The 27,678-nt window shown below is 46.1% G+C and overlaps 1 protein-coding gene across 3 annotated transcripts in view; it reads right to left on the reverse strand.

The window, feature by feature from the left end:
- Positions 1–674: 674 nt before the first annotated feature.
- SECISBP2 (SECIS binding protein 2) overlaps positions 675–27,678 on the reverse strand; it is a 130,306-nt gene continuing 103,302 nt past the window's right edge. For all 3 annotated transcript variants that reach the window (XM_030193616.1, XM_030193613.1, XM_030193614.1), the window contains exons 11-14: positions 24,715–24,935; positions 19,995–20,149; positions 11,358–11,541; positions 675–942 (exon numbers count right to left, since the gene is read on the reverse strand). In XM_030193616.1, coding sequence (XP_030049476.1) covers positions 833–942; positions 11,358–11,541; positions 19,995–20,149; positions 24,715–24,935 — 670 coding nt within the window. In that variant the 3' untranslated portion in view covers positions 675–832. The remainder of the gene's footprint in view (positions 943–11,357; positions 11,542–19,994; positions 20,150–24,714; positions 24,936–27,678) is intronic.

A 27,678-nucleotide genomic window follows, 5' to 3' on the forward strand; every position in this document is an offset into this window, starting at 1 on the left:
ACTTAGTACAGGATGCTTAAGTTTCCCCAGCCTCTCCCAACACAGTGCTATCAAGCCTCTGCCCTAACACAGCAGTCATTGTCACTTCTATGCTTCATTGCATCAGCTGCTCCTGCTGTTCTGAATCGGAACTGCTACAGCTGATAGTGTTAAACCTCAGGGTTCACACTCAATCTGAACTCCTATGGTTTCTATACTCCAGTACTGTTCTCATGACCTGCAACAGCCTTGAGGAATGGCAAGAGCAGTGGCGGAGAGACTGTAATGATGACAGTCGCTGTAAGGTTTGACTCAAATGCACTAGAAGGATTGGGAGGGGAGCAGTCAGAGCAACAATTCTGGTCCCTTTAAGTTAACTACTCAAATTTTTGAGTTGACATTTGTTAAAACTGATAACACCCATTTTACATAGGAGAAGGAAGCTATAGAGATTTATCAATTGATAAATCAGCAACCATAGATACTCTAATCACAGGTGAGAAAAGGCTTTCAGGTAGGCTCAACATTTCACCACTAAGCTGAGCAAAGTTTTTATAAATGACTTTTTGTGGAAAGTGACCCATCTAAGACTTAATTCTATTTTTTTTCAAGTTAATTTACACCTTTCCTTCAGGTACTAAAAAAAATGAAAATACACAAATACAAATCTAGAAAATCATTTGTATTCAAACATAGTAAAAATAAGCATATTTATTAGAGAGGTGGAGAGAATTAGTTGCACTTGAATAGATATATATGGTGCGCAATAATAATTATCTTTTTATGTTACAAATGTACATTTTGACACAAGTAATATATGACTGAACAGAGAAAACAATGTCCAATGATTTCTTTAAAGATCTCCTCGCGACTTTAAGTTTAGTGTGTCAGTAGTTGCATTTTCTTCAGAGGTCAAAGAATATGGTTCGTACTCTTCATTAAGCATTCTCTTCCAGATTTTAACTAAAATAAAAGCAGATAATAGTAAGCAAAACTTATTAAAATTCAGTGTTATATCTTTCAATGGTGCATTTGCATATCTGAATTTCTTTAGTAATCCACTTAGACCCCAATGATCAAACCCCCCATGCTATTCTGAACAGCGTTAGAAAGCTAGCACTGGAACAGCATGGGGGATTAAAGCCCTCATGATCAAAACTAACAGCATGAAAATTTATGCAAAATAAGTTTTGATCATAGGGGGAAACTGGTTGACAGGTCCAGGCTGTCAAAAAAAATAAAAAAAGTCTGGACCTATAAAAATAGGAGGTCTCCCCCACCCCCCCATGCAAGGGGCTGGAGATCCGGTGGACCTCCAAGTCCCCTAACAAGTTTACCTGGTAGTTAAGTGGCTCCCCCTTATCCCCCAGACACGGGGGGGTGGGGGTGGGGGTGTGTGGATGTCCAGTGGACTGCAGCCCGCCCCCGACACCAAATAAACTCCCTGGTGGCCCAGGGGGCAACTCTACTCCCACCCGCCCTGGTGGTCTAGCACTCCCCAACTCCCTCCCTGTACCCTGTAATAACGGAGAATGGAGAAGCACTCACTCCTCCTTCCAGCGCCACCTCCAGAATGGCGGCGCTCTGGGATGCACTGGGTAAGACTTCCCTACCATGTAAGAGAGAACCCTACCCTCACCCCCCAAAGTCTAGCATCCCCAGAACCCCCCATATCTTGCAATGGGATGCACTGGGCAGGGTGCCACCATTTTGGAGGCAGAGCTGGAAGGAGGAGGAAATGCTACTCCCCCCTCTGTATTACAAGGTGTGTGTGTGGGGGGGGGGGGGGGGGGGGGGGGTGATTAGATAATCTCCAAGAGCATTATTTGAGTCTGATTCAAGAGACGCTACAGCTCCATTACAAGATCCACAATTGTAAGACGAACACAAGATTTGACATATCTGATGGTGAAAGACTCCTGATGCAGGCCCTGTAGGCCGAAACACAGCTGTGTCGAGTCTTGCTCATCAACCATCCAAACTGTATTTTTTATCTTACTCATCGACCATTAAAATTGTATTTTTAACTGGACTTTTATATGAAGCGTCGTCCTTTTTTTATTTTTTAGTCATCTTCGCTGTTTTGTAGCATATTTTTTGTGAAGACTTGTTTCTTCTGTTTTTGTATTGAATTACAAATATCAACACACATAAGGAGAATTACCCATGTGAGGGAGTCTATAGGATGCGGCCCCTCTCCCTTAATAGCACTCCCTCAATGTCAGAGCCACCTTAAAACCCATAGTCCTGCCCAAGTGGGAAGTGACATAGGTGGTGTGGAGCCAGGAGGGCATGGTCCAGGAATTATCTAAGATGAAGCCATTGCTAGGTTTAAGGAGGCTCAGAGGGTAGCAGTGATCCCCCACAGCATGCGCCGCCACCACTTGCATGTGAACTGCAACTGCTACAATCAAGTAGGCCAAGCTTCACTTGGAACCTTGCAGATATTATGCTTTGACCTGGGTAATTGCTAGAGACTTCCCTGGTATCTTTGAGGAACCAGGACAGGGATAAGTGAAGTGTGCTGCTGTACTGAAAGGCAATAAGATACATAGTGGTCCTGTATAGGGTTACCATATGTCCGGTTTTACCCAGTCATGTCCTCTTTTTGAGGACATGGCTGGGCAACTCGGCGGGTTTTGCCAGCCTGCCCGCTTGTCCTGATTTCGGGACAAACGGCAGGCTGGCGGGCGGGCCTAATGGTGTCCTATCCTAGCCTCCCCTTACTTACTCTACTGCCCTGGTGGTCTAGTGACCTCTTCGGGGCAGAAAAGAGCCCTCTCTTTCCTGCCCGGAGCGCTGCCCTGCATCCTGTTCCCCTTGCAATGCTGAGTACTGACGGTTCTGGCGCCGATTCAAAATGGCCGCCGAGAGTTTAAGTCTCACGAGGCCAGTTTACCTATCGGCGGCCATTTTGAATCGGCGCCTGAACCATCAGCACTCAGCATTGCAAGGGGAACAGGATGCAGGGCAGCGCTCCGGGCAGGAAAGAGGGGGCTCTTTCCTGCCCCGAAGAGGTCACTAAAACACCAGAGCAGTAGAGTGAGGGGAGGGGAGGACACCCTTAGGGGGGTGTGATGGGGGGTGTGAAAGCAGGAGGGGTGTGGTGGTGGACGGGGCATGTGTCCTCTTTTTGGGGGGGGGGGGGGACCAAATATGGTAACCCTAGTCCTGTAGGAGCAGGCCACATTGTTACATTTACAGACTAGTTTTATGTTGCCTTTTTCCTCCTACCTGTGAATGGAACAGGACCCCTGATCTAACAGCTTTAATAAATGCTCTTTTCCTTTACCTGCAACTGCTGTGTGGCTCTGTCTCACCTGGGCACTTGGCCCGCCCTTATTCACGTTACCACACCCCATAATACCACAACCATCTTGGAAATTCAAACACATTCATCCGTTAAATAAGTCTCCACTGGCTTCCATCTATGAAGAATTTTAGAATAATGATTAATCTATTGGTAATTCAGGATTTTACTGCAAGCAAACTGCTGGTGTCATAGTATTTCAAAAGGATTCCCTTAGTTGTAGTCGGATCTTTCACATCAAATCGTTCCACTATCAATATGATCATTTGGGAATGTCATTGTTGTAGAATGGGAGCCTCCACTACTATCCAAGAGGACAGTATAGATTTCTTAAAAATTAAAGTAGAATATTTCAGGAAACCCCAAACTCCCTTAGGAGTTGGAGAAGAGACATCAAACTTCTGAAGAAATGTAAAAATCATGGGATAGAAGGCACTGTCCTATTGTAGATTAAGAACTGGTTAAAAGAAAGAAAACTGAGTAGGGTTAAATGATCAATATTCTCAATGAAGAAGGGGAAATAGTGAAGTTTCCCAGGGATATGAATTTTTGTTTTCACTCAACAAGTAATTAAGCTCTGGAACTCATTGCTAGAAAGTGGTTAGCATAGCAAGGTGTAAAAAAAAAAAAAGTTTGGATAAGTTTCTTTAAAAAAAAAAAAAAAAGTCCATACACCATTTTAGTGTGGATTTGGGAAACTCTACTGCTTATTTCTGGGAAAAGCAGCCTACAATCTGTTTTATTCTTTTGGTATAGGGTATGATACATACCTGTAGCAGTTGTTCTCCGAGGACAGCAGGCTGATTGTTCTCACGACTGGGGTGACGTCCGCGGCAGCCCCCACCAACCGGAAAGAAGCTTCGCGGGACGGTCGGCACGCAGGGCACGCCCACCGCGCATGCGCGGCCGTCTTCCCGCCCGTGCGCGACCGCTCCCGCCAGTTGAATGACTAGCAAAAAGATGAAACACACAACTCCAAAGGGGAGGAGGGAGGGTAGGTGAGAACAATCAGCCTGCTGTCCTCGGAGAACAACTGCTACAGGTATGTATCATACCCTTTCTCCGAGGACAAGCAGGCTGCTTGTTCTCACGACTGGGGTATCCCTAGCTCTCAGGCTCACTCAAAACAAGAACCCAGGTCAATTGAACCTCGCAACGGCGAGGGCATAACAGAAATTGACCTACGAAGAACAACTAACTGAGAGTGCAGCCTGACCAGAATAAATTCGGGTCCTGGAGGGTGGAGTTGGATTTACACCCCAAACAGATTCTGCAGCACCGACTGCCCGAATCGACTGTCGCGTCGGGTATCCTGCTGGAGGCAGTAATGAGATGTGAATGTGTGGACAGATGACCACGTCGCAGCCTTGCAGATCTCTTCAATAGTGGCTGACTTCAAGTGGGCCACCGACGCTGCCATGGCTCTGACACTATGAGCCGTGACATGACCCTCAAGAGTCAGCCCAGCCTGGGCGTAAGTGAAGGAAATGCAATCTGCTAGCCAGTTGGAGATGGTGCGTTTCCCGACAGCGACCCCTAGCCTGTTAGGGTCGAAAGAAATAAACAATTGGGCGGACTGTCTGTTGGGCTGTGTCCGCTCCAGATAGAAGGCCAATGCTCTCTTGCAGTCCAATGTGTGCAACTGACGTTCAGCAGGGCGGGTATGCGGCCTGGGGAAGAATGTTGGCAAGACAATTGACTGGTTAAGATGGAACTCCGACACCACCTTCGGCAGGAACTTTGGGTGGGTGCGGAGCACTACTCTGTTGTGATGAAATTTGGTATATGGAGCATGAGCTACTAGGGCTTGAAGCTCACTGACCCTACGAGCTGAAGTAACTGCCACCAAGAAAATGACCTTCCAGGTCAAGTACTTCAGATGGCAGGTATTCAGTGGCTCAAAAGGAGGTTTCATCAGCTGGGTGAGGACGACGTTGAGATCCCATGACACAGTAGGAGGCTTGATAGGGGGCTTTGACAAAAGCAAGCCTCTCATGAATCGAACGACTAAAGGCTCTCCAGAGATGGCTTTACCTTCCACACGATAATGGTAAGCACTAATCGCACTAAGGTGATTCCTTACTGAGTTGGTCTTGAGGCCAGACTCTGATAAGTGCAGAAGGTATTCAAGCAGGTTCTGTGCAGGGCAAGAGCGAGGTTCTAGGGCCTTGCTCTCACACCAAACGACAAACCTCCTCCACTTGAAAAAGTAACTCTTTTTAGTGGAATCCTTCCTAGAGGCAAGCAAGACCCGGGAGACACCCTCAGACAGACCCAACGCAGCGAAGTCTACGCCCTCAACATCCAGGCCGTGAGAGCCAGGGATTGAAGGTTGGGGTGCAGCAACGCTCCGTCGTTCTGCGAAATGAGAGTCGGAAAACACTCCAATCTCCACGGTTCTTCTGAGGACAACTCCAGAAGAAGAGGGAACCAGATCTGACGGGGCCAAAAGGGCGCTATCAGAATCATGGTGCCGCGGTCTTGCTTGAGCTTCAGTAAGGTCTTCCCCACCAAAGGTATGGGAGGATAAGCATACATGAGGCCGGTCCCCCAATGAAGGAGAAAGGCATCTGACGCTAGCCTGCCGTGTGTCTGAAGTCTGGAACAGAACAGAGGCAGCTTGTGGTTGGTCTGAGAGGCGAAAAGATCCACCGAGGGGGTGCCCCACTCTCGGAAGATCTTGCGTACCACTCTGGAATGGAGCGACCACTCGTGCGGTTGCATGACTCTGCTCAATCTGTCGGCCAGACTGTTGTTTACGCCTGCCAGGTATGTGGCTTGGAGGAGCATGCCGAACCGGCACGCCCAACGCCACATCCCGACGGCTTCCTGACACAGGGGGCGAGATCCGGTGCCCCCCTGCTTGTTGACGTAATACATTGCAACCTGATTGTCTGTCCGAATTTGGATAATTTGGTAGGACAGCCGATCTCTGAAAGCCTTCAGTGCGTTCCAGATCGCTCGGAGCTCCAGGAGGTTGATCTGTAGATCCTTTTCCTGGAGGGACCACAGACCCTGGGTGTGAAGCCCATCGACGTGAGCTCCCCACCCCAGGCGAGATGCATCCGTCGTCAGCACTTTCGAAGGCTGCGGAATTTGGAATGGACGTCCCAGGGTCAAATTGGTCCGGATGGTCCACCAGAGCAGTGAAGTGCGGCAACTGGTGGAGAGGCGGATGACATCTTCTAGATTCTCGGTGGCTTGGAACCACTGGGAAGCTAGGGTCCATTGAGCAGATCTCATGTGAAGACGAGCCATGGGAGTCACATGAACTGTGGAGGCCATATGACCCAGAAGTCTCAACATCTGCCGAGCTGTGACCTGCTGAGACGCTCTGGTCTGCGAAGCCAGGGCCAGGAGATTGGTGGCCCGCGCTTCGGGAAGGTAGGCCTGAGCCGTCTGGGTATTCAGCAGCGCTCCTATGAATTCCAGAGACTGGGATGGCTGGAGATGGGACTTTGGGTAATTTATCACAAACCCCAGCAGCTCCAGAAGTTGAATAGTGCACTGCATGGACCGGAGGGCTCCTGCCTCCGAGGTGTTCTTGACCAGCCAATCGTCGAGATATGGGAACACGTGCACTCCCAGCCTGCGTAGGTACGCCGCCACCACCACGAGGCACTTCGTAAACACTCGTGGGGCGGAGGCGAGCCCAAAGGGCAGCACACAATACTGAAAGTGCCGTGCGCCCAGGCGGAATCTGAGATACTGTCTGTGAGCTGGCAGTATCGGGATGTGAGTATATGCATCCTTTAAATCCAGGGAACATAGCCAATCGTTTTTCTGAATCATTGGCAGAAGGGTGCCCAAGGAAAGCATCCTGAACTTTTCTTTGACCAGGAATTTGTTCAGGCCTCTCAGGTCTAGGATGGGACGCATCCCCCCTGTTTTCTTTTCCACAAGGAAGTACCTGGAATAGAATCCCTGCCCTTCCTGCCCGGGTGGTACGGGCTCGACCGCATTGGCGCTGAGAAGGGCGGAGAGTTCCTCTGCAAGTACCTGCTTGTGATGGGGCTGAAGGATTGAGCTCCCGGAGGACAATTTGGAGGCAGGGAGGCCAAATTCAGGGCGTATCCGCACCGCACTATTTGGAGAACCCACTGGTCGGAGGTTATGAGAGGCCACCTTTGGTGAAAAAATTTTAACCTCCCCCCGACCGGCAGATCGTCCGGTACGGACACTTTGAGGGCGGCTATGTTCCCGTGGATCCAGTCAAAAGCCCGTCCCTGGCTTTTGCTGTGGAGGCGCAGGGGGCTGCTTAGGCGCACGCTGTTGACGGGAACGATCGCGCTGGGGCTGTCCCTGTGCCTGACGAGGCCTTCGGGCCGGCTGGTTGTACCTACGCTTTGCAAAAGAATAGGGTGCAGCCTGCCGGGCCCGGGAAAAACGTCCACCTGCTGAGGTGGATGCTGAAGGCGCCCGGTGGGAGAGCTTGTCGAGAGCGGTTTCCCGCTGATGCAGTTGGTCCACCATCTGCTCGACCTTCTCACCAAAAATGTTATCCCCCCGGCAAGGGACGTCAGCCAGTCTCTGCTGGGTGCGGTTGTCCAGGTCAGAGGCACGCAGCCATGAGAGCCTGCGCATCACTATACCTTGGGCCGCAGCACGAGATGCCACGTCACAGGTGTCAAAACTACCCCTGGACAGGAACTTTCTGCACGCCTTCAGCTGCCTGACCACCTCCTGATAAGGCCTGGACTGCTCCGGCGGGAGCTTCTCGACCAGGTCCGCCAGTTGTTGCACATAGGTCCGCATGTGAATGCTCATATAGAGCAGGTATGACTGGATGCGGGTCACGAGCATGGAGGATTGGTAGGCCTTCCTCCCAAACGAGTCCAGAGTGCGAGACTCCCGCCCCGGGGGCGCCGAGGCGGTATCCCTCGAACTCCATGCCCTCTTGAGAGCAGAATCCACGACCGCTGAGTCATGGGGCAATTGGGGCCGCATGAGCTCTGGGTCAGAGTGGATCCTGTACTGGGACTCTGCTTTCTTGGGAATGGTGGGGTTAGTTAATGGTCGCACCCAGTTCCGGAGCAGCGTCTCCTTCAGGACATTGTGCAGCGGCACCGTGGAGGACTCTCTAGGTGGTGATGGATAGTCGAGGACCTCGAGCATCTCGGCCCTCGGCTCTTCCACAGAGACCACGGGGAAGGGAATGCTGATAGACATATCCCGCACAAAGGAGGCAAAGGAGAGACTCTCAGGAGGTGAGAGCTTCCTCTCCGGTGAAGGCGTGGGGTCCGAGGGAAGGCCCGTAGACTCCTCTGAGGAGAAATATCTAGGGTCCTCCTCTTCCCCCCACGAGTCCTCATCCTCGGTATCGGACATTAGCTCATGTAGCTGAGTCCTGTACCGGGCCCGGCTCGACGTCGAGGCACCGAGGTCTCGGTGTCGTCGAGCGGTGGACTCCCGCGCCGGCGGGGACGGAGCTCCCTCCATCGACGTCGACGGGGACTCCACCTGCGTGGCAGTCGAGACCGGCACCGCAAGCGGCGGCGGTGTCGACAGCCCCGGCGCCGGGCTAGAGCTCGCCGGCGCCACAGTCATCGGCGCCGAGGGCGCAAGCACCCCCGGCGCCGGCACAGCCTGGCGCATCAGCCCTTCCAGGATCCCCGGAAGGATGGCTCTGAGGCACTCGTCCAGGCCCGCTGCCGGGAAAGGCGGTGGGGCCGGTAAGGATGTCGGTGCCGGAAGCTGCTGGGAGCCAGGAGACGGCACCGAGGTGCCGGAACCCCGACGCGTCGGTACCTCCACAACCGACGGAGACCTCTCCTCTCGACGATGACGCTTCCGCGTCGACTCCTCTTCGGGATGCACCGAGGGCGTCCGGTGACGACGCTTCTTATCCTTTTTTCGATGCACGTCACCGGCGCCGGAGGGCATGGAGGAGGAGGAGGTCGATCCCCCTCGGTCTCGAGGCACCGGGTCAGACAGGGGTCGGTCCCGTGGCTCACGAGCTGAGGGAGTGACCGGGGCCGACTGCCCACGCGGCCTCTCAACCCCACTCTCACCGGCGGACCGGCGGGCCAACGGGACCTGTTCTCCTGGGGTCGCTGCCATCGGTGCCGATGTCTCGGGCATCGATACCGGTACCGAAGAACCGGCCTTCGATACCGATGCCGTCGAGGTCGACGTCGAGGGGCCGGCGCAAGTTCCAAAAAGACGGTCCCGCAGAACTTGCCTCGCAACCTGAGTCCGTTTCCGGAGACCGAGACACAGAGCACACGACTTGAGATTGTGCTCCGGCCCGAGGCACTGGAGGCACCAAGCGTGGGTGTCGGTCTGCGAGATCGGCCGGCCGCAGCGACCACACTTTTTAAATCCACTCGGGACCTTCGAGGACATCGACGGAAAAATCGCGTCGGCGAAGTCAAAGTCGTCAATGGTGGCTAAAATCACACCACGAAAAGATAAACGACCGAGCGACCACTAGGCCGCAATGTGGCGTCCCCGCTGGAAGCGAGGGAAAAGGGGAGCGCGTGCTCCACACGCGCAGAGATTTTCTTTTTTTTTTTTTTAACAAACAAGAAAAAAGGAAAACCGAACGGTAATCCGAAGCGAAGCGACGATCCGCGTAAACGCGGTCGAAAAATCCGGCGGCTGAAACAGAGAGAGTGGCAGAAGCACAACTCTCTCCAGTCGCGGAAAAAAAGGAACTGGCGGGAGCGGTCGCGCACGGGCGGGAAGACGGCCGCGCATGCGCGGTGGGCGTGCCCTGCGTGCCGACCGTCCCGCGAAGCTTCTTTCCGGTTGGTGGGGGCTGCCGCGGACGTCACCCCAGTCGTGAGAACAAGCAGCCTGCTTGTCCTCGGAGAACTGTTAGATACTTGTGACCTGGATGGCCACTGTTAGAAACGGAATACTGGACTTGATATACCTTTAGTCAGCTCTTAGGGGGCGATGCATATGTACTTACATACTTAATAAAAATCATGAAAACACCTGCTTCTCTTGATGCTTTTAACACTACAAATATACTGTAACTATTAGACTGAATACCAACAATAGCTTCCATGTTGCAGCTGGCTACTAATAGGGGGCTCTAGAGCCAGATTAAATAGTAGGGGGGTGGGGGATAATGGGCACTCTTGTCTTGTGATGCAGCCCAGGTTACATAGGCAAGGATAGTATAGTGTTGTCTTGTTTTCTGGACATGAGAGAGTTAAAAAAAAAGTGTAATAGTAGCAATGGACTGAGAATCTGGGGAAGTGGGTTTGATTCTCACTGCAGCTCCTTGTGACCCTAAGTTACTTAACCCTCCATTACCCCAAGTATAAAACTGATTGTGAGCCCACTAGGAACAGTGAAAGTATCTGCACATACTGTAAACCACTTTGGTTGTAGCACAGGAAAGCAGTAAATCAAATCTATGACCTTTACCCTTTATTTAATAAACGCAGTTCCTAGGCCAAACCAGTGAAACACTAAACAGATTTTCCAATTCAACTCTGTTGAATGCCTTTTCTCTGTGCTTTGGTTTTTATTCTAGATTCAGGAGATAGTGTCTAAGGAATACTACTGCAGAAGTTTCAATCCTGGTTTTAGTAACAGCGCTGCTCTGTGATCTCATTTACCAAATGAGGGAACACATTCTAATGCTACCATGGACAACAGTAGAAAGAGTGGGTCATATGAGGCAGTACTCTATGGCAGATGCTCCACATTGGTACTGACCACCACCCATATATGTGGTTCGTCATTCTGTTTATCCTTGGAAGGCAGACACTTGTTCTACAACATATGGCCAGAGCAGTATTCAACTTTCAGACAAATCGTTCTTTAAATTCGAGGCTAAAAGGGAATTCTGAGTAGTGTTCAGCTTACTATGCTTGCCACAAGTTTCTTGAGCTTTTTTGCAGACCAACTGTCTGGTGTCCTCCAATTAAAATATGGGTTGCCTCTGAAATTGCTGCATAGCCTCAACAGCTGTATGCAAATGTGGTATATCAAGCAAAATTAAGTAAACATACCTCACCGCTGTAAATTCAAGGTACTAGAAAGCTAACTGTTCGGTGTGCTGCAGGGAAAATTTAAAAAATACAAAGGAAAAGATTGGTTTATTACTTACTATAATTTGGCTCATCTTCTAGTGCTGTCTGATTACTTTCTGAAATGTTTTGGCTTCCTTCAAGATTATTCAATAAGTCCTTTTTGTTTTCATCTTCAGCCTGCTCGTTCTCTAAAGCTGTGATCATGTCCTTGTAGGCCTGCCTACCTTTCATTGTAAGTTCAACCATCTTGTGAAAATAATCCTAAAAAAATGCCACAAAATCACAAACAAAAATAAGCAAATCCCAACAATTATAGTATGAAAACAATGTACTAGCGAGAAACAGTTATCACAATTCAATTTTAATGCGGGTATTTGTCTGACAATATAAATAAAATAAACTAGGGAAACAATGGCAAAGACTGAGCAGAGTCTGTAATTTCCCCACAATTTAGAGTTCATATGATTGTGACCAGTGATCCCAACACAATAATCAAAGCCCACTTGTGAATACCCAGATTAGAAGTGTAGACAAAGCAAACATTCTGCCCATTATTTATAGTACCTTGTAAAGTCTCCTCATTCTACACTACAGGTGTACCATCCCAGACGTATGTTAAGATCGGAATCTACTCTGCGTATTTCTGTTGATGCAGTAATGCAATTGCACTATGCTGATACAAGAGCTTTAGCTTTTGTGTCAGCTGGAATTTCCTCGTGGAATGAATTATCTGGCCAGCTTTGTTGATGCTCTGACCTTAAGCAGTTCAAAAAACTTTGAACACAAAACTGTTTCTGCATTTTGGTAATTATATACGAGTATGCTGTGTTATGCTGATTAATGTCTTTGGCATTGTAGTTGATTATGAATGTTTTTATGGAAATCACCTAGTTATAGGTGGTATATAAGTTTTTAAATAAATAAATTATAGAAATACTCAAAAATAAAAGCAGAAAGCCTTAACTGCCCGAGCCTTCACACCCCCTTAAAATTCAAATCAGCTTAATTTTCAAAAATTGCCTTAACATCACCATTAAATAGAACCCACCTGTTTCCATTCACAATAGTTGAGCTGATTCAAATAATCTTGACTCATTCAGCTGTTCTTATTGTATGAGTGGATTTGAAGGAAAGGTCTAAACATTTCTAATATGGAGACCCAAAAACTGGGATAAAGTTATTCAAAGAGACATGTTGGGGAAGGCTATAACAAAATTTCAAGTTTCCTGAAAACCTCCTTAGGGCACTGTTAGGTCCGTCACTAAAAATGAAAGCATTCTGAGACAAAGAAGACACTGCTCCAATCTATGGTTACTGGCTTTGGAGGTATGGCCTGACTAAGGAAACTGCCGAGGAAGAACACCAAGAGGCCAAAGATTATTTTAAAAGAACTATAGAGGTATCTAGCTGCGAATGGTGAAAAGTTCGACTCCCAACAATTTCAAGATTACACCACAAACATGGGAAAAGAGCAAGAAACTGAAGAATGTGAATGAATAATGCCCTAGTACATAAAAAAGTGTAAGATGGACCATCAGAAAAAATATTGCTCCCCCTGGTAAGAGATACACAAGGTCCAGATGGGGGGAAAAAAAACTGCTAGCAATTCCCGTGCAGTGAATGCAATGCAGCCCACTCAAAATGAATGGGCTGCAGCACATTTGCCATGCCGAGAATCGCTAGTGTGGTTTAGTAAGAGGCCCAAAATATGCCAATGCTTCTTCAAAATATGGGTAATTTGTGGGGCCAAAACACAACATTCCAATACAGAGATCTAATTTGTCCAAACTATCTCTATGATGATTGGCGTCCTATTGGCCTCTGCTCCAATAATTCACAAGTACCAACATTTAGCCACGGGGGGGAGGGGGGGAGAACATGTGGCCAAGCTTACCTGGAAGTAGCAGTTTTGGATCTATGACTATTGGACTGTTCAAAAGAATAATTACTTTATAAACTTTATTTCACATTCAGATACATACTCTGCAGTTTGTTGCATCAATCTCCTGAAGGGACATTTGATTTGTATTTGTCTGTTTCAACAAAGGGTTTTTTTTTGTTTTTTTTTTTAACACAAGCCATGACCTCATGATTTTTATGTATACTCTGGTCAATATTCAGCCACTACTGGCCAGCAGTTTTGTGTTTTTTTTTTTTAAGCACTGACAGACTTCAGCTAAATTAGACCTGGATATTCAAGGCAGTTGTATATCAGCTGGGATCCACATAAAGGGAGTCTGTCAGGTCCTCCACTCTTCCGATTCTCATCTTCTTTCCTGGCTGATCCATCAAGCCATGATCCCCCCGCAACATGAGCATTGCCCCGCTATGCAAGACTGCTGCTAGAAGTTGTGGCAGTCATTATTTGAACCCAGAGCTGCCATGAACAGGAGCAAGTGGGGATTGCTCTTACTCTTCCAGCACTAGACCATATGGGACTCTTAAAGAAGGCCTGCAGGAGGGAGGTCTTTAGGAATGAGGCAAAGCTTGTGGGGACAAGCTCTTGTGGTGAGGGAGTATGCTCTTGTTGGATGTGGTAGGGTGGACGGGACAGCAGAGGAATAGTCAGGCCGCTATCTGAAGTTACATGGATGCCGGCTGATATTCAGTATCAGAACCTGCATAGGTACAGTGGGGGAAATAAGTATTTGATCCCTTGCTGATTTTGTAAGTTTGCCCACTGACAAAGACATGAGCAGCCCATAATTGAAGGGTAGGTTATTGGTAACAGTGAGAGATAGCACATCACAAATTAAATCCGGAAAATCACATTGTGGAAAGTATATGAATTTATTTGCATTCTGCAGAGGGAAATAAGTATTTGATCCCTCTGGCAAACAAGACCTAATACTTGGTGGCAAAACCCTTGTTGGCAAGCACAGCGGTCAGACGTCTTCTGTAGTTGATGATGAGGTTTGCACACATGTCAGGAGGAATTTTGGTCCACTCCTCTTTGCAGATCATCTCTAAATCATTAAGAGTTCTGGGCTGTCGCTTGGCAACTCGCAGCTTCAGCTCCCTCCATAAGTTTTCAATGGGATTAAGGTCTGGTGACTGGCTAGGCCACTCCATGACCCTAATGTGCTTCTTCCTGAGCCACTCCTTTGTTGCCTTGGCTGTATGTTTTGGGTCATTGTCGTGCTGGAAGACCCAGCCACGACCCATTTTTAAGGCCCTGGCGGAGGGAAGGAGGTTGTCACTCAGAATTGTACGGTACATGGCCCCATCCATTCTCCCATTGATGCGGTGAAGTAGTCCTGTGCCCTTAGCAGAGAAACACCCCCAAAACATAACATTTCCACCTCCATGCTTGACAGTGGGGACGGTGTTCTTTGGGTCATAGGCAGCATTTCTCTTCCTCCAAACACGGCGAGTTGAGTTCATGCCAAAGAGCTCAATTTTTGTCTCATCTGACCACAGCACCTTCTCCCAATCACTCTCGGCATCATCCAGGTGTTCACTGGCAAACTTCAGACGGGCCGTCACATGTGCCTTCCGGAGCAGGGGGACCTTGCGGGCACTGCAGGATTGCAATCCGTTATGTCGTAATGTGTTACCAATGGTTTTCGTGGTGACAGTGGTCCCAGCTGCCTTGAGATCATTGACAAGTTCCCCCCTTGTAGTTGTAGGCTGATTTCTAACCTTCCTCATGATCAAGGATACCCCACGAGGTGAGATTTTGCGTGGAGCCCCAGATCTTTGTCGATTGACAGTCATTTTGTACTTCTTCCATTTTCTTACTATGGCACCAACAGTTGTCTCCTTCTCGCCCAGCGTCTTACTGATGGTTTTGTAGCCCATTCCAGCCTTGTGCAGGTGTATGATCTTGTCCCTGACATCCTTAGACAGCTCCTTGCTCTTGGCCATTTTGTAGAGGTTAGAGTCTGACTGATTCACTGAGTCTGTGGACAGGTGTCTTTCATACAGGTGACCATTGCCGACAGCTGTCTGTCATGCAGGTAACGAGTTGATTTGGAGCATCTACCTGGTCTGTAGGGGCCAGATCTCTTACTGGTTGGTGGGGGATCAAATACTTATTTCCCTCTGCAGAATGCAAATAAATTCATATACTTTCCACAATGTGATTTTCCGGATTTAATTTGTGATGTGCTATCTCTCACTGTTACCAATAACCTACCCTTCAATTATGGGCTGCTCATGTCTTTGTCAGTGGGCAAACTTACAAAATCAGCAAGGGATCAAATACTTATTTCCCCCACTGTAAGTGACGAAAGTTAGAACAGCTTTTTGTGCGGTCGTATCTGGTTGCTTAGCTATTCAGACACTGGCACTGAACACCGTCGGTACTCTAACTCCCGGCTCTTCCCCAACTCTGCCCTCAGACTTGTAAGGTATATTCAGGAGGGCAACTCCTAATATATATATCCTGAGGTACTTAGCTGACAGAACACTACTAAATAGCAATTATTCTGGACTTGTGTCTAGGGGAAGCGTACCTCTTTGGCCCTATGGCTAACTAGCTGTGCTGGAAAAAGGAACAATGCCACAGATGGAATATATATTATTTATTAGGTAAAGAAATACATATATAAATAGTTCTGAAGCAAAATGCAAAGCAAAATACAAGATAACTTGCTATAAAAATAGATCATCACCAAAATATTGATAATGATATATGATTATCCTAATGGACTAACTAAATGAGTGATTACACAACCAATCACAATACTGATATCCTAATGATTATTATGAGAACTTCCACCACACATCTTATGCAAAATACACAGTTAGCAGCTAAACTCACAGACCATACGTCATGACATAAAACCCATCTGTCTCAGCCAAAAGCGAAGAAATAGTTATCCCCTAACTAATAGGTAGCAAATCCTGTTATCTCACCCTGCAGTCTGTGGCAGACTTCCAATGGTAAAGAAGCAGTTTCCTCCTCTGAGACTCAAGCTGAAGCCTCAGCGAGTCTCCCAGTCTAGGAATAAAGTCCAAGGTCTGTATTCTGGATACAGGTGGCACAGTCTTTAGGTAAGGCCGTATATTGTAGCTGAGCTAACCTTGTGAGGTTCTTACAAGGTCACTGGTGTTTAAGAAATCAGACTCTTGATGTCTCAGAGAGCCTTCTATCCTCCTGCAAGTCTTCTGGTCTTCCTCCTTCTAACTTTTGGCATCCAAGGGTCAGATGATACCTGTGGACCAATCACAGATGGTGTAATAATGCCCGGCCAGCTTCATGGTCATGAAGACAGGCCTTTGTTTTAGCAAAGAAACTTATCAATGGCATGCAAACCTCCCTGTCATATCTCATACTCCTGGAGCTATCTGTGTTGCTCTCCTCCATTCTTCCGAGGCGATAACTGGGCTAGTTTGCAACAAATAATATGTCCTTGGATGAAGTCATCATGGTATGTTCAGCAGAAATTTTCCTTTGTAGAAAAGCTGGTTTCTGATGAATACAGATGTATGCAGGCCACAGGCAGAAGTGTCATATTGGCTTTAAAATTAATTGGGGGCAAGACCATTAGGGACATACCTTTTGGTAAGGAGTTGTTTAAATTGGCTCTTTTTGCTGATGACCTCCTTATGGCCTACACATCTCCCGAAGTCTCCCTCCCTAGATAGATGTGCTGTTAGAACATGGACAGGATTCTGGCTTGTAGATAAATGCAGACAAATCTGAGACATTATGATTGACAGAAGGCCTATAGAAATGGTGGAGGGGAACTTTTCCCCTTTGCTGGGCTGAGAACCAACTAGAATACTTAAGCCTTATTCATCTCACCTTTATACCACGAATGTTTCTCTCCTTTTTCATGATACCGAATATCTTGGTGCTCGATGGGGACCCCCTCCCACTATTGTTATGGGGTTGAATTGCACTATTAGAGATGCTGTTGTTATCTAAATAAATACCTGTTGCAACGTCTACCAATTGTCTTAACACACACTGAATTGGTAAAGTATAATCATGTGACCAGAAAGTTTGTTTGGGGTACAAAAAAACCTCACCTCGCCCTCAGACATTTACAACTCTTCTGCACCGATGGAAGTTTGGGGCTCCCTGACCTGCGCGCCTACAATGCAGCTTGTCATCGACTTTGTGAGAGATTAGAATTCTGAATCCTCGGAGTTTTGTGATTATCAGTTCGAAAGCTGTATGGGTAGAGACCTAAATTTATCCTATTTGATTCATGCTCAATATGGCGCTTTTCCTCCCCATCTTAAACATTTTCTTCAGCCCATGAAATGGGCATGAACGGTTCGGAGAAAGAAGTATGGATTGCTTTCTAATATACCTAAATACTTACCCTTAGTAGGTAATCTGGATTTTCCTCCTAGAATGACTGATATGCACTTTCAGCAGCAGGCCTTCCCAAGTCTGGCTTTAAATACAAGACGCTCGAGGGTGAAGAACCATAGATGTCTTATGAAACCTATTTATTACAGTCCCATATCACCAGACGCAATGTTATATTTCAAATGCTCTTGCACTCTCATCCTGCGGATTTTTCAGAATCTCAGCTTGACGAAAAATGGCCACAGTCGGCCTTGTTGGTCAATACTATGCTGGGATTCAGAAATCTTTAACCATGTCTCCACTTCAGAGAATAGAGGACCACTGGACTCAGGACTTCAGGCCTTATACACTGGAGGTTTGCCTTAATAGCCTGAAGGACGGTCCGCGTTTGGTGCATAATATAGAATGACAGGAGCTCCATTATAAATGCCTCATGCGCATGTTTATACATCCATCTACAGCTAAGAAAATGGGTCTCGCTTCTGATGGGATCTGTCTCAAACGCCAAGCAGCTGAAATCTTCTGCCCAGTGTGTGGCAGCAGCCAAAATAATAATTCACAAGTGGCTCAGTTGTCAGCAATGTAGGAACTGTGAGGCCTGCTATAAGTTCCTGCATTGTATGAAATTATAGATGCAGCAATAAACAGTAAGGCCAAGTGCACTGTGCCTCAGTTACTAAGGATGACGTGTGGCTGGATATATATGAGAGAGAGACACTGCTAATAGCACACTTGGGAAAGTGCATCAGCACATGAAAGGACTGATTCACTACACTTTCTTTTCTTATAGATTCAGAAGGGGCAATTCAAATTCTAGGCGCCCACACTTATGCCAGCAGGAAGGATGTATGTTTGAATCTGCTTGATGGTGGGGGAGAATGGGGAGGAATCTGTTATTTAGAATAGCTCCCTATCAAGAATAAATAAAATCTTGCTGGGGGGGGGGGGGGGGGAGTTATATATATATATATATATATATATATATAATGTTGTTGTTTTTTTGAAGGACAGAAGCAACTCAGAAGAGAAAGATCTCAGAAATTATTGTTGAAAAATAGCAAAAGCAGTCGAGTAGTACTGTTGTACTATTGTTATAGCCTTGTTGAAGTACATTAAGTTGTGTTATGCTATTTTATAACTCCAGAAAAATTACATAAAAATAAAGTTTAAAAAAGAAAAATAGCAAGAACAGGAAGGAAAGCAGTCCATGTAGTAGCTTGCACACACACAAAAAAAAAAAACACACCTGAAGGAGGCTCAAAGAGCGCAGCTGCACAGCAACTCCCGCACATACTCAGACCAGCTGTGTATGTGCGGGAGTAACATTAGAAATTTTACCAGATCAGATACTAAAACTAATGCGAGACTGGCAAATGGCATTAGAAAAAAAGATAAGTAAACGGGAAAATACCTTCCTGGAGACAGACTACATTTATTATATTCCCTCAAGTTTAAGGCATAGGATTTCCTTACTATAAGAACAGCAGAAATTTCTCCAAATTTGGTATTTATCTAATTCTTCAGTCTAGTGGCCATGTAACTGGCCACTGGATTTTTAGTGTCTTTGCAACTTAGCTAATATACTATACTATTTATTTTCTTTCTTGAATGATGTAAGCATATGAGAAAGCACAAAGTAGCTTCCCACTATAAACTTTTCTAGAAGCTCTCTAGTTTTCTTTCTATAGCCTAGTGGTTAGAGCACCGGTCTTGCAATCCACAGGTGGCCGGGTTCAAATCCCGCTGCTGCTCCTTGTGATCTTGGCCAAGTCACTTAACCCTCCATTGCCTCAGGTACAAACTTAGATTGTGAGCCCTCCTGGGACAGAGAAATATCCAGTGTACCTGAATGTAACTCACCTTGAGCTACTACTGAAAAAGGTGTGAGCAAAAATCCAAATAAATAAATAAATAAATAGCATACTGAACACTTCAATTTGCTGTAACAATGTCAAGCCATGTAACACTGTGCGCTTCTTTTTATTTCCTTTGGTATTGCCAACATTTTTTTAATCACCTGAGGTGTGACAGCTAAGGTAGCACTAGTCTACTCTTTTTCAGAATTACCTATTGAACGGCCTTTCATGATTTTGAGAAGCTGCAGCAGAGGAACTAGGTACATGGTGTTACCAATCTTAAACTTTAAAGTTCTCCTAGATTTCTGCTCTTTTCATACCAATTAGTTTGAATGCTGTAAACCGTCTACTTTATTTCTTATTAGTCACTATTATTCCCATACTCCTTGATAATACTAACTTAAATTAAACTTAAAATCGTGTTATGAAGCCTGACTGCAAAAAGGCAACATGAATAAAAGTTTCTTGCACAGGAAAAATGAGATTCTCAATTTAACAAAAAAGGAAATAGACTAAAGAATGTTACCCTGCAAGTGTGTCTATAAAAACAATCAAAAGAAATGATAAAGTAACAACCCTGCTCAGCTCACCTGGGCACCATCATAGCTGAAAATTCCCACCACACTGACAGGCACTGCTTTATTCAAGCAGCGCCCTAGAGCTTTGCGATTGAGAGCAAAGACAAATGGGATATTTTGTTCACAAGCACAAGTGATAATGGTATGTAGAGTCTCATCCAATCCACCTGGAGCAAAGACAAAGGAGTGTATCACTAGAGAGGTACAGGAACAATACAATGCAATCTAAAATCTTAAATACTGCTGTTCCCCAAAAACAACTGGATCAAAATGTTTTTTTAATACAAGATATTTCCACTAGATATTTATCAACATATTTTAGAAAAAAAAGTTTTAATTTACTCCTTAAACTCAATTTCTGAACTCAATTCTGATGGAAAGGAATTCAATACCAAAGCTACTTGATACAACAATGTTAAAGATGTCTTTCAATGTAACCTGTAAAAGTGGTGGAAACTGAAGAACTAGATAATTATGTTGATGCAGATTCTTGTTTCCAACCGGAAAGGAGAAAAGAGGAAACAGATAATGAGAGGGTTTATAATGAGAGGGTTTATTCACTGAAAACTTGAAATGTAAAAGTGCACAATTTGAATAATAATCTAAGTTCAATTGGAAGCCAGTGCGGTTTCAATAGAACTGGGGTTGCTTTCTCATATCTTTCCACTTTATAAACAAGATGCCCTGCAGTATTCACTTCAATAGCTTTTTTGGAACATCCTATATAAAATATGTTACCACTAGTAAAAAAGGCCCGTTTCTGACACAAATGAAACGGGCGCTAGCAAGGTTTTCCTCGGAGTGTGTGTGTTTGGGAGAGTGTATGTGAGAGTGAGTGTTTGAGAGTCAGAGTGAAAGTGTGAGTCCAATCCATGCTCCTCTGTCACCTGGCCCCTCCATTCATCCCTATCCAGCAATTCCGCTGTCTCCCTGAGGCCTGCCCTGCAATCGATATGCATCCATGGCCATCTGTCCCCTCCATTCATCCCTATCCAGCAATTCCCCTCTCCCTGAGTCCTGCCCTTCCAATCCATGCCCATCCATGCTCCTTTGTCACCTGGCCCCTCCATTTTTCCCTATCCAGCATTTCCCCTCTCTGCCTGAGGCCTGGCCTGCAATCCATATCCATCCATGGCCATCTGTCCCCTCCATTCATCCCTATCCAGCAATTCCCCTCTCCCTGAGTCCTGCCCTTCCAATCCATGCACCTCTGTCACCTGGCTCCTCCATTCATCCCTATCCACAATTCCCCTGTCTGCCTGAGGCCTGCCCTGCAATCCATATGCATCCATGCCTATCTGTGCCCTCCATTCATCCCTATCCAGCAATTCCCCTCTCCCTGAGTCCTGCCCTTCCAATCCATGCCCATCCATGCTCATCTGTCACCTGGCCCCTCCATTCATCCCTATCCAGCAATTCCGCTGTCTCCCTGAGGCCTGCCCTGCAATCCATATGCATCCATGGCCATCTGTCCCTTCCATTCATCCCTATCCAGCAATTCCCCTCTCCATGAGTCCTGCCCTTCCAATCCATGCTCCTTTGTCACCTGGCCCCTCCATTTTTCCCTATCCAGCATTTCCCCTCTCTGCCTGAGGCCTGTCCTGCAATCCATATCCATCCATGGCCATCTGTCCCCTCCATTCATCCCTATCCAGCAATTCCCCTCTCCCTGAGTCCTGCCCTTCCAATCCATGCTCCTCTTTCACCTGGCCCCTCCATTCATCCCTATCCAGCAATTCCCCTCTCCCTGAGTCCTGCCCTTCCAATCCATGCCCATCCATGCTCATCTGTCACCTGGCCCCTCCATTTTTCCCTATCCAGCATTTCCCCTCTCTGCCTGAGGCCTGCCCTGCAATCCATATCCATCCATGGCCATCTGTCCCCTCCATTCATCCCTATTCAGCAATTCCCGTCTCCCTGAGTCCTGCCCTTCCAATCCATGCCCATCCATGCTCATCTGTCACCTGGCCCCTCCATTTTTCCCTATCCAGCAATTGCCCTGTCTCCCTGAGGCCTGCCCTGCAATCCATATCCATCCATGCCCATCTGTCCCCTCTATTCATCCCTATCCAGCAATTTCCCTCTCTCCCTGAGTCCTGCCCTCCCAATCCATGCCCATCCATGCTCCTCTGTCCCCTGCCCCCTCCATTCATCCCTTTCCAGCAATTGCCCTCTCTCCCTGAGCCCTGCCCTCCCAATCCATGCCCATCCATGCTCCTCTGTCCCCTGCCGCCTCCATTCATCCTTTTCCAGCAAGTCCCCTGTCTCCCTTCCATGACCCCCTCTTGCATCCATGCTCCTCTCTCTCCCATGTCCCAGCCTGGGCCGCCCTCTTCTTCCCCCCCCCCCCCCTTCGCATCCATGGTGTCATTTCTCCCCTGCCCTCCCGCTCCCATTGTTTTTCTTTTGTGACCACCCTCTTCGCTCCCCCCAACATGGTTTTTATTTTTTTTTCTTGTTTTTAAATGTACCTCCGTGGTTCCGGCAGCAAAGCGTCAGGGAAGGAGGCGGTGCTCCCGACGTCTAGGTTTCCCTTCGCTGTGTTCCGCCTTCTTTTGACGTCATCCTTGACGTCAGAAGAAGGCGGAACACAGCGAAGGGAAGGCTAGACGTTGAGAGCGCCGCCTCCTTCCCTGACGCTTCGCTGCCGAGCGTTGCGATTGGATGAGTGTCATTGCTCCGCCCTCGACGTCATCACGTTTGACGCGTGGGCGGGGCAGACACAATGCGATCTCACCCCCTTCACTTTTGGCTAACAGAGGCTTCATTCGAACGTTGGAGGTGCGTTTTATATAGAGAGATATATATTTTACTCTAAGCCTAGATTTTTCGGCTCAAACAAAAATAAAATCAAATAATGAAAAACAGACAATACTAGTCCACATTTGTCTCAAACTGGATTTGACAAGAGGCGGGAGAAAAAGCCTCAGTTTCACAAAGGGAACGTGTGACAATCACAGTCAACATTCAATGGCTGGGTAACTGTCCTTTTGTAATTGTTGAAATCATGGGCAAAACCCCTTCCTACAAATACAATGATAAATATTTTTGTCAATGATATTTTTTTAGTGTTTTTTTAAATTATTATTCTCAATGTGACAGGTACCCGTTTCACTAGGGCTTTATCAAAGAGATCTGAGCCTGTGTGAACGCATTGGTGATTAACTGTCAATGCATTCTGCCAAAAAAAAAAAAAAAAAAGTTTAAGAATGATGTTCTGGTAATCCCATAAGACAGCATATAGGCATGCTGATTTGAAAGACACCCCTGAAGAAGACTATATTGGTTGAAACATGGCCCGTGCTGGGTCATTTTATCAGCTATTTCTTCTGAAAATAAACCTTGGTCATCCTGGACATTTTGGTTGGCTATTTCCACTTCTTTAGTTTTGATTTGTGAGTTGTGTGGAACTCGTTGGTGCCCTCTGGTGTCACTATTGCTACTCTGTTTGACTGGATTACTAAACAAGAAAGTCTTAGAACTTGATATTGTTAAGCAAAGAATTTTCAAATTGTATCTGAATGCAGAACAGCTACAGGTATTTGGTCCTGAAATGCAATCTAGCCTTCTGTCAAGTATATCGTTCCTACAGTTTGATGGCTGCGCCTTTGTATAACTCAGCCTTTAACTCTTGCTTTTTATTTCTCCTTATTCTGCCTCTGATCTCTGTTTTCCAACATGAAAACCAAATCAAGAAATACACTCGCATGTGAAACATTCAGTTTACAAAAGTCCATGAAAATAAAAGTTCATATCCAGAATCAGGTGCTGTTGATCTTTCAGACACATATTTTGCTTAGAGACAGAAAGATATGGGCAATTTCAGAAGTTTTATTGTGTAAATGTGGCTATTTTCATTAGGAGAATTTTTTATTTTATCTGTGTTTATTAAAAGAATAAAACATGAGAACTCAGTAGGAAAAGGAGAGACTGACTTTTCTAGGGAGTTTATTTTGGTGGATAGAAACCAGGACAGTAGAAATTCAGTAGATTAAGCCATTTTTGTGAATTCCCTACAGCCCCTATTTCTTGCTATTTGCCCCTCCTGCCTGGTTCTCATTGCTCACTTTGGGTTGTGAAATGCTAGTACTTAGTACTTCAATGCTTCACACCAAACACTGTGAGAACAGCATGGGAATATGGGTACTATGCAGCTCAAACTTAAAAGCCACATGGAGCAAGGTGTTGGAAGTACAATGCTGCACCTCTCCCATCCTCCTTCCTATTTAACATAACCAGAGCCACAACTAAGCTTTCAAAAACACAGCTTTAGATAGCTGAACATTGTTTTAAATTGACAGTGCATACCATCAGGATGATAAAGAGGGAATAGTGCAATTGAAAATGCAAATTTAGTGCTAGTCAATACTTGATACTTAATAGTTGATAGCTGATCATTTTCCAGAGAACTGAAGGCATTTTGAAAAAAAGACTGTGCTCTGAAAATGAGTTGCTTCTTTCCTCAACCTAGAGAATGTTTTCCTGCAATGAGCTAATTCCAATCCCCTCCTTCCCCCCAAATTTTGAGCAGGAAGTTCAAAGCCTTCCTAGCTCTTCTGTATCATATGAGCCCCCCCACTATATCTATATGTCTTTCTACCAGTATATATAAACAAAATAATTCAGAATAACTTGCTTCCTAAGTTTGAGAGCAAATTTGAATTAGTGAAAATCTGCTACTGAATTAGTGAAAATCAGCCAACTGTCACGTCTCACAAATGTAAATCTTTACCTTTGGACTGAATCTTCTCACAGTTTGGGGAAATAATAACACATTCCAACTTTCGCAGCTTTAGATGCTTCAAGACTTCTCTGAGCCCCATAACAAGTCGGCGTTTGGTCTTGGCTTTTATTGGGTCCTTCTGATACACACGATCCTGGAAGCGGACCAGCTCCTTGAGCAGCTCTGTTACACAACTGTCAACTTCTTTACTTAGTACCTGGCTGCAGTACCTGAACAATTGAATGGATTAGTCAATTAAACATGTTCTCTTGCCAAATATGTTCACTAGTCAATAATACGGTAGAAATAGGCCTCAAAACTTTTTTCACTGAATCTAGGAGCCCAGTCTAAAAATATAGGAGCCAACAGCTGAAACCTTTTTGTTTCTCCTCTACCCCACACCCAACCTTGGCCATAGTGAAGTTCAAATGGAGAGGTGTGTGTGTGGAGAGGGGGGGGGGGGGAATCCTCTCTAAGATCAGCAGCAGCTACTTTAGAAACTGATTTATTAAGGCTCTTTTCACATTCTGTCTCTGTAGGCAATGAAAGCTTAGTAAATTTGTCCCTTAAATACCACTGCACATCACTGCAAAAAAAAAAACAGTAGTCTCCCTTCTGGAGGCATGGTGTCAGCTGTGTAACATCTGCGTAACATCTATGTAACAGATGAAGCAGAGAGGTAATTGCCTCTGTTTCACATATCACCTCTCTTCTCCATGGGTTTCCACCTTTCACACACTAGTCTCTCTCTCAAACCCCCTCCCAACTTTTACTCAGCCTCTCTCATACCCCCGCAGCCTTCACCCAGTTTGTTTCTCACCCAGTTTGTTTCTCAGATCCTGCCAACTATTTCCCCTCACCTTACTGACTACAGCTGCAGAAAAAAAACCCCCCAGTAAGTTTCCTACTTCCCCACTGCATTCAGCAATCTATGAGCTTGAGCCACTCATTACAGGAAGTTCAGGCTAGTCTTGCAATTTCAAGTCTCATGAGACTTTAAACTGCAAGATTTCCAGAACTTCATGTGCAATGCAGATCAAGCTTTCAGAGAGCCAAATCACAACAGGGAAATAGAAAACTTGTTTTCTGTATCAACACACACACAAAAAAATCATTAGTGCCAGAGTACAATTTCTAGGCACCACAGCTATCCAGTACCTAGGATTTGTCAAGCTCTGGGTTGGAGTTTTCATGTCATTATATCTTACTTGTAGATCAGAACGGGAATGAACACTCAAATAGGGTTACCATATGGCTCCAGAAAAAAAAAAAAAAGAGGATAGATTGAGCCAGTCTGGATTTTACTTCCATTGAAAGCAATGGATGTGAAACCCAGACTGGCTTAATCTGTCCTCCTTTTTCTGGAGCCATATGGTAACCCTACTCTCAAAGCTTTGGTAAATAAACAAAAAATATCTCCTCTCTTTTGAAAACAGTTAGCACAATGATATGCAAAGGGTTGGTTTTGTTGTCAGACAATAAAACAGGATTGCACTTTTGTAGTAGGTGCTCTCTCAAGAAACACGTTCAATATGTCTTGTGACCACTCATGGCATCACTGATGCATTTACATCAGTGGAAGAACACAGTTACTCCTGCCAGAATTCTGTGCAGAATTTAACATTTCTGTGCAAAATCTGTGCTCTGCCTCTGAGGGGAGCTGGCTGGTTCCCCCTGCTGCCCCTCTGAGTCTGCGGTGCTGGCTGGTTGGTTCCCCGGCTGCCCCGAGCCTACTTGAGCATACCCTGGTGGGTCTAGTGACCTCTTCAAGGGCAGGAAAGAACCCTCCTTCCTGCCCACTGTCGCTGTTTCTTCAAAATGGCCGCCGAGACTTCAAGCAATAATCTCATGAGACTACCACAAGAAGTCTCAGCAGCCATTGTGCACTGGCATCCGAGATTTGAGGCTAACGAGAGAGAGATAGAGAGAGTGTGTGTGATAGAGTGTATGAATCCCTGAGAGAGAGAGAGAGAGATATTAGCTGAAGGTTGGGGGGGGGGGGGGGTATTTACGAGCTAGATAGACTGGGTGAAAGATTGGGGGGGGGGGGTAGATGTTTGAGAGAGAAAGAGAAATACAAAGAAAAAGAAAGGCTGGGTGAAGGTTGGGTATTTGTGAACAAGAGAGAGAGAAATAGAGACTAGGTAAAGTCTGAGGGGGTGGATATTTGTGAGTGAGAGACTGTGTGAATGCTAGGGTGGAGGGGTATTTGCAAGTGAGTTACAAACTGGGTAAAGTCTGTGAAGAGAGGTGTATTTGCAAGCGACAGAGAGACTGTTGGGGACCCAGGCTATGGTGACACATGAAACAAAAAGAGGCAAATGCCTCCATTTCACCTATCTAGACGGTGTTGTCACACAGATGATAGCATGCTTTGGGAAGGGAGACTACCTGCTTTTGCCAATGATTTGCAGAAACACTAAGGAAATTGATTTAGTAAGGCTTCTTTGCCCACAGACACACGATAGGAAAAGAGCCTGAGTAAGTCAGTTTCTAAAAGAGCTACTGCTGATCTGGAAGGAGTTCCTCCATCTCCTAACTTGACTAGGATGTCGGAAGGATGGGAAAGGAGAAGAGAGGTTTCCACAGCTGGCTCCTAGATTTACTGAAAAGTTGTCAAGGCCTGTTTCAAAGAACAGGGAAGGGCCCTGCTGGGGTTAAACTAATGATTTAGTGTCAAGCATCATGTCTCTGACAGCAGTCATCTCGGATCATTTGAAGTTTCTGGCAGATCATAATAGCAAAATCCATTCTCTCCTATGTCTGTAATGAACAGGAGGTGGCTATCCCTATGAAAAAAGGTAAAAAATTTGGGTTCTTCAGCTTGGAAATGAGATGGCCAAGAAGACATAAATTATACAATGAATAGATTAAACAGGTAAACAAAGAATGGTCATTTTCCCATTCAAATTGTACAAAGATGAGGGGATGCACTATGAAACTGATAAGTAGAACACTTAAAAGCATATCAGA

The sequence above is a fragment of the Microcaecilia unicolor genome, chromosome 2, assembly GCF_901765095.1.
Source record: "Microcaecilia unicolor chromosome 2, aMicUni1.1, whole genome shotgun sequence".
NCBI lineage: Eukaryota > Metazoa > Chordata > Amphibia > Gymnophiona > Siphonopidae > Microcaecilia > Microcaecilia unicolor.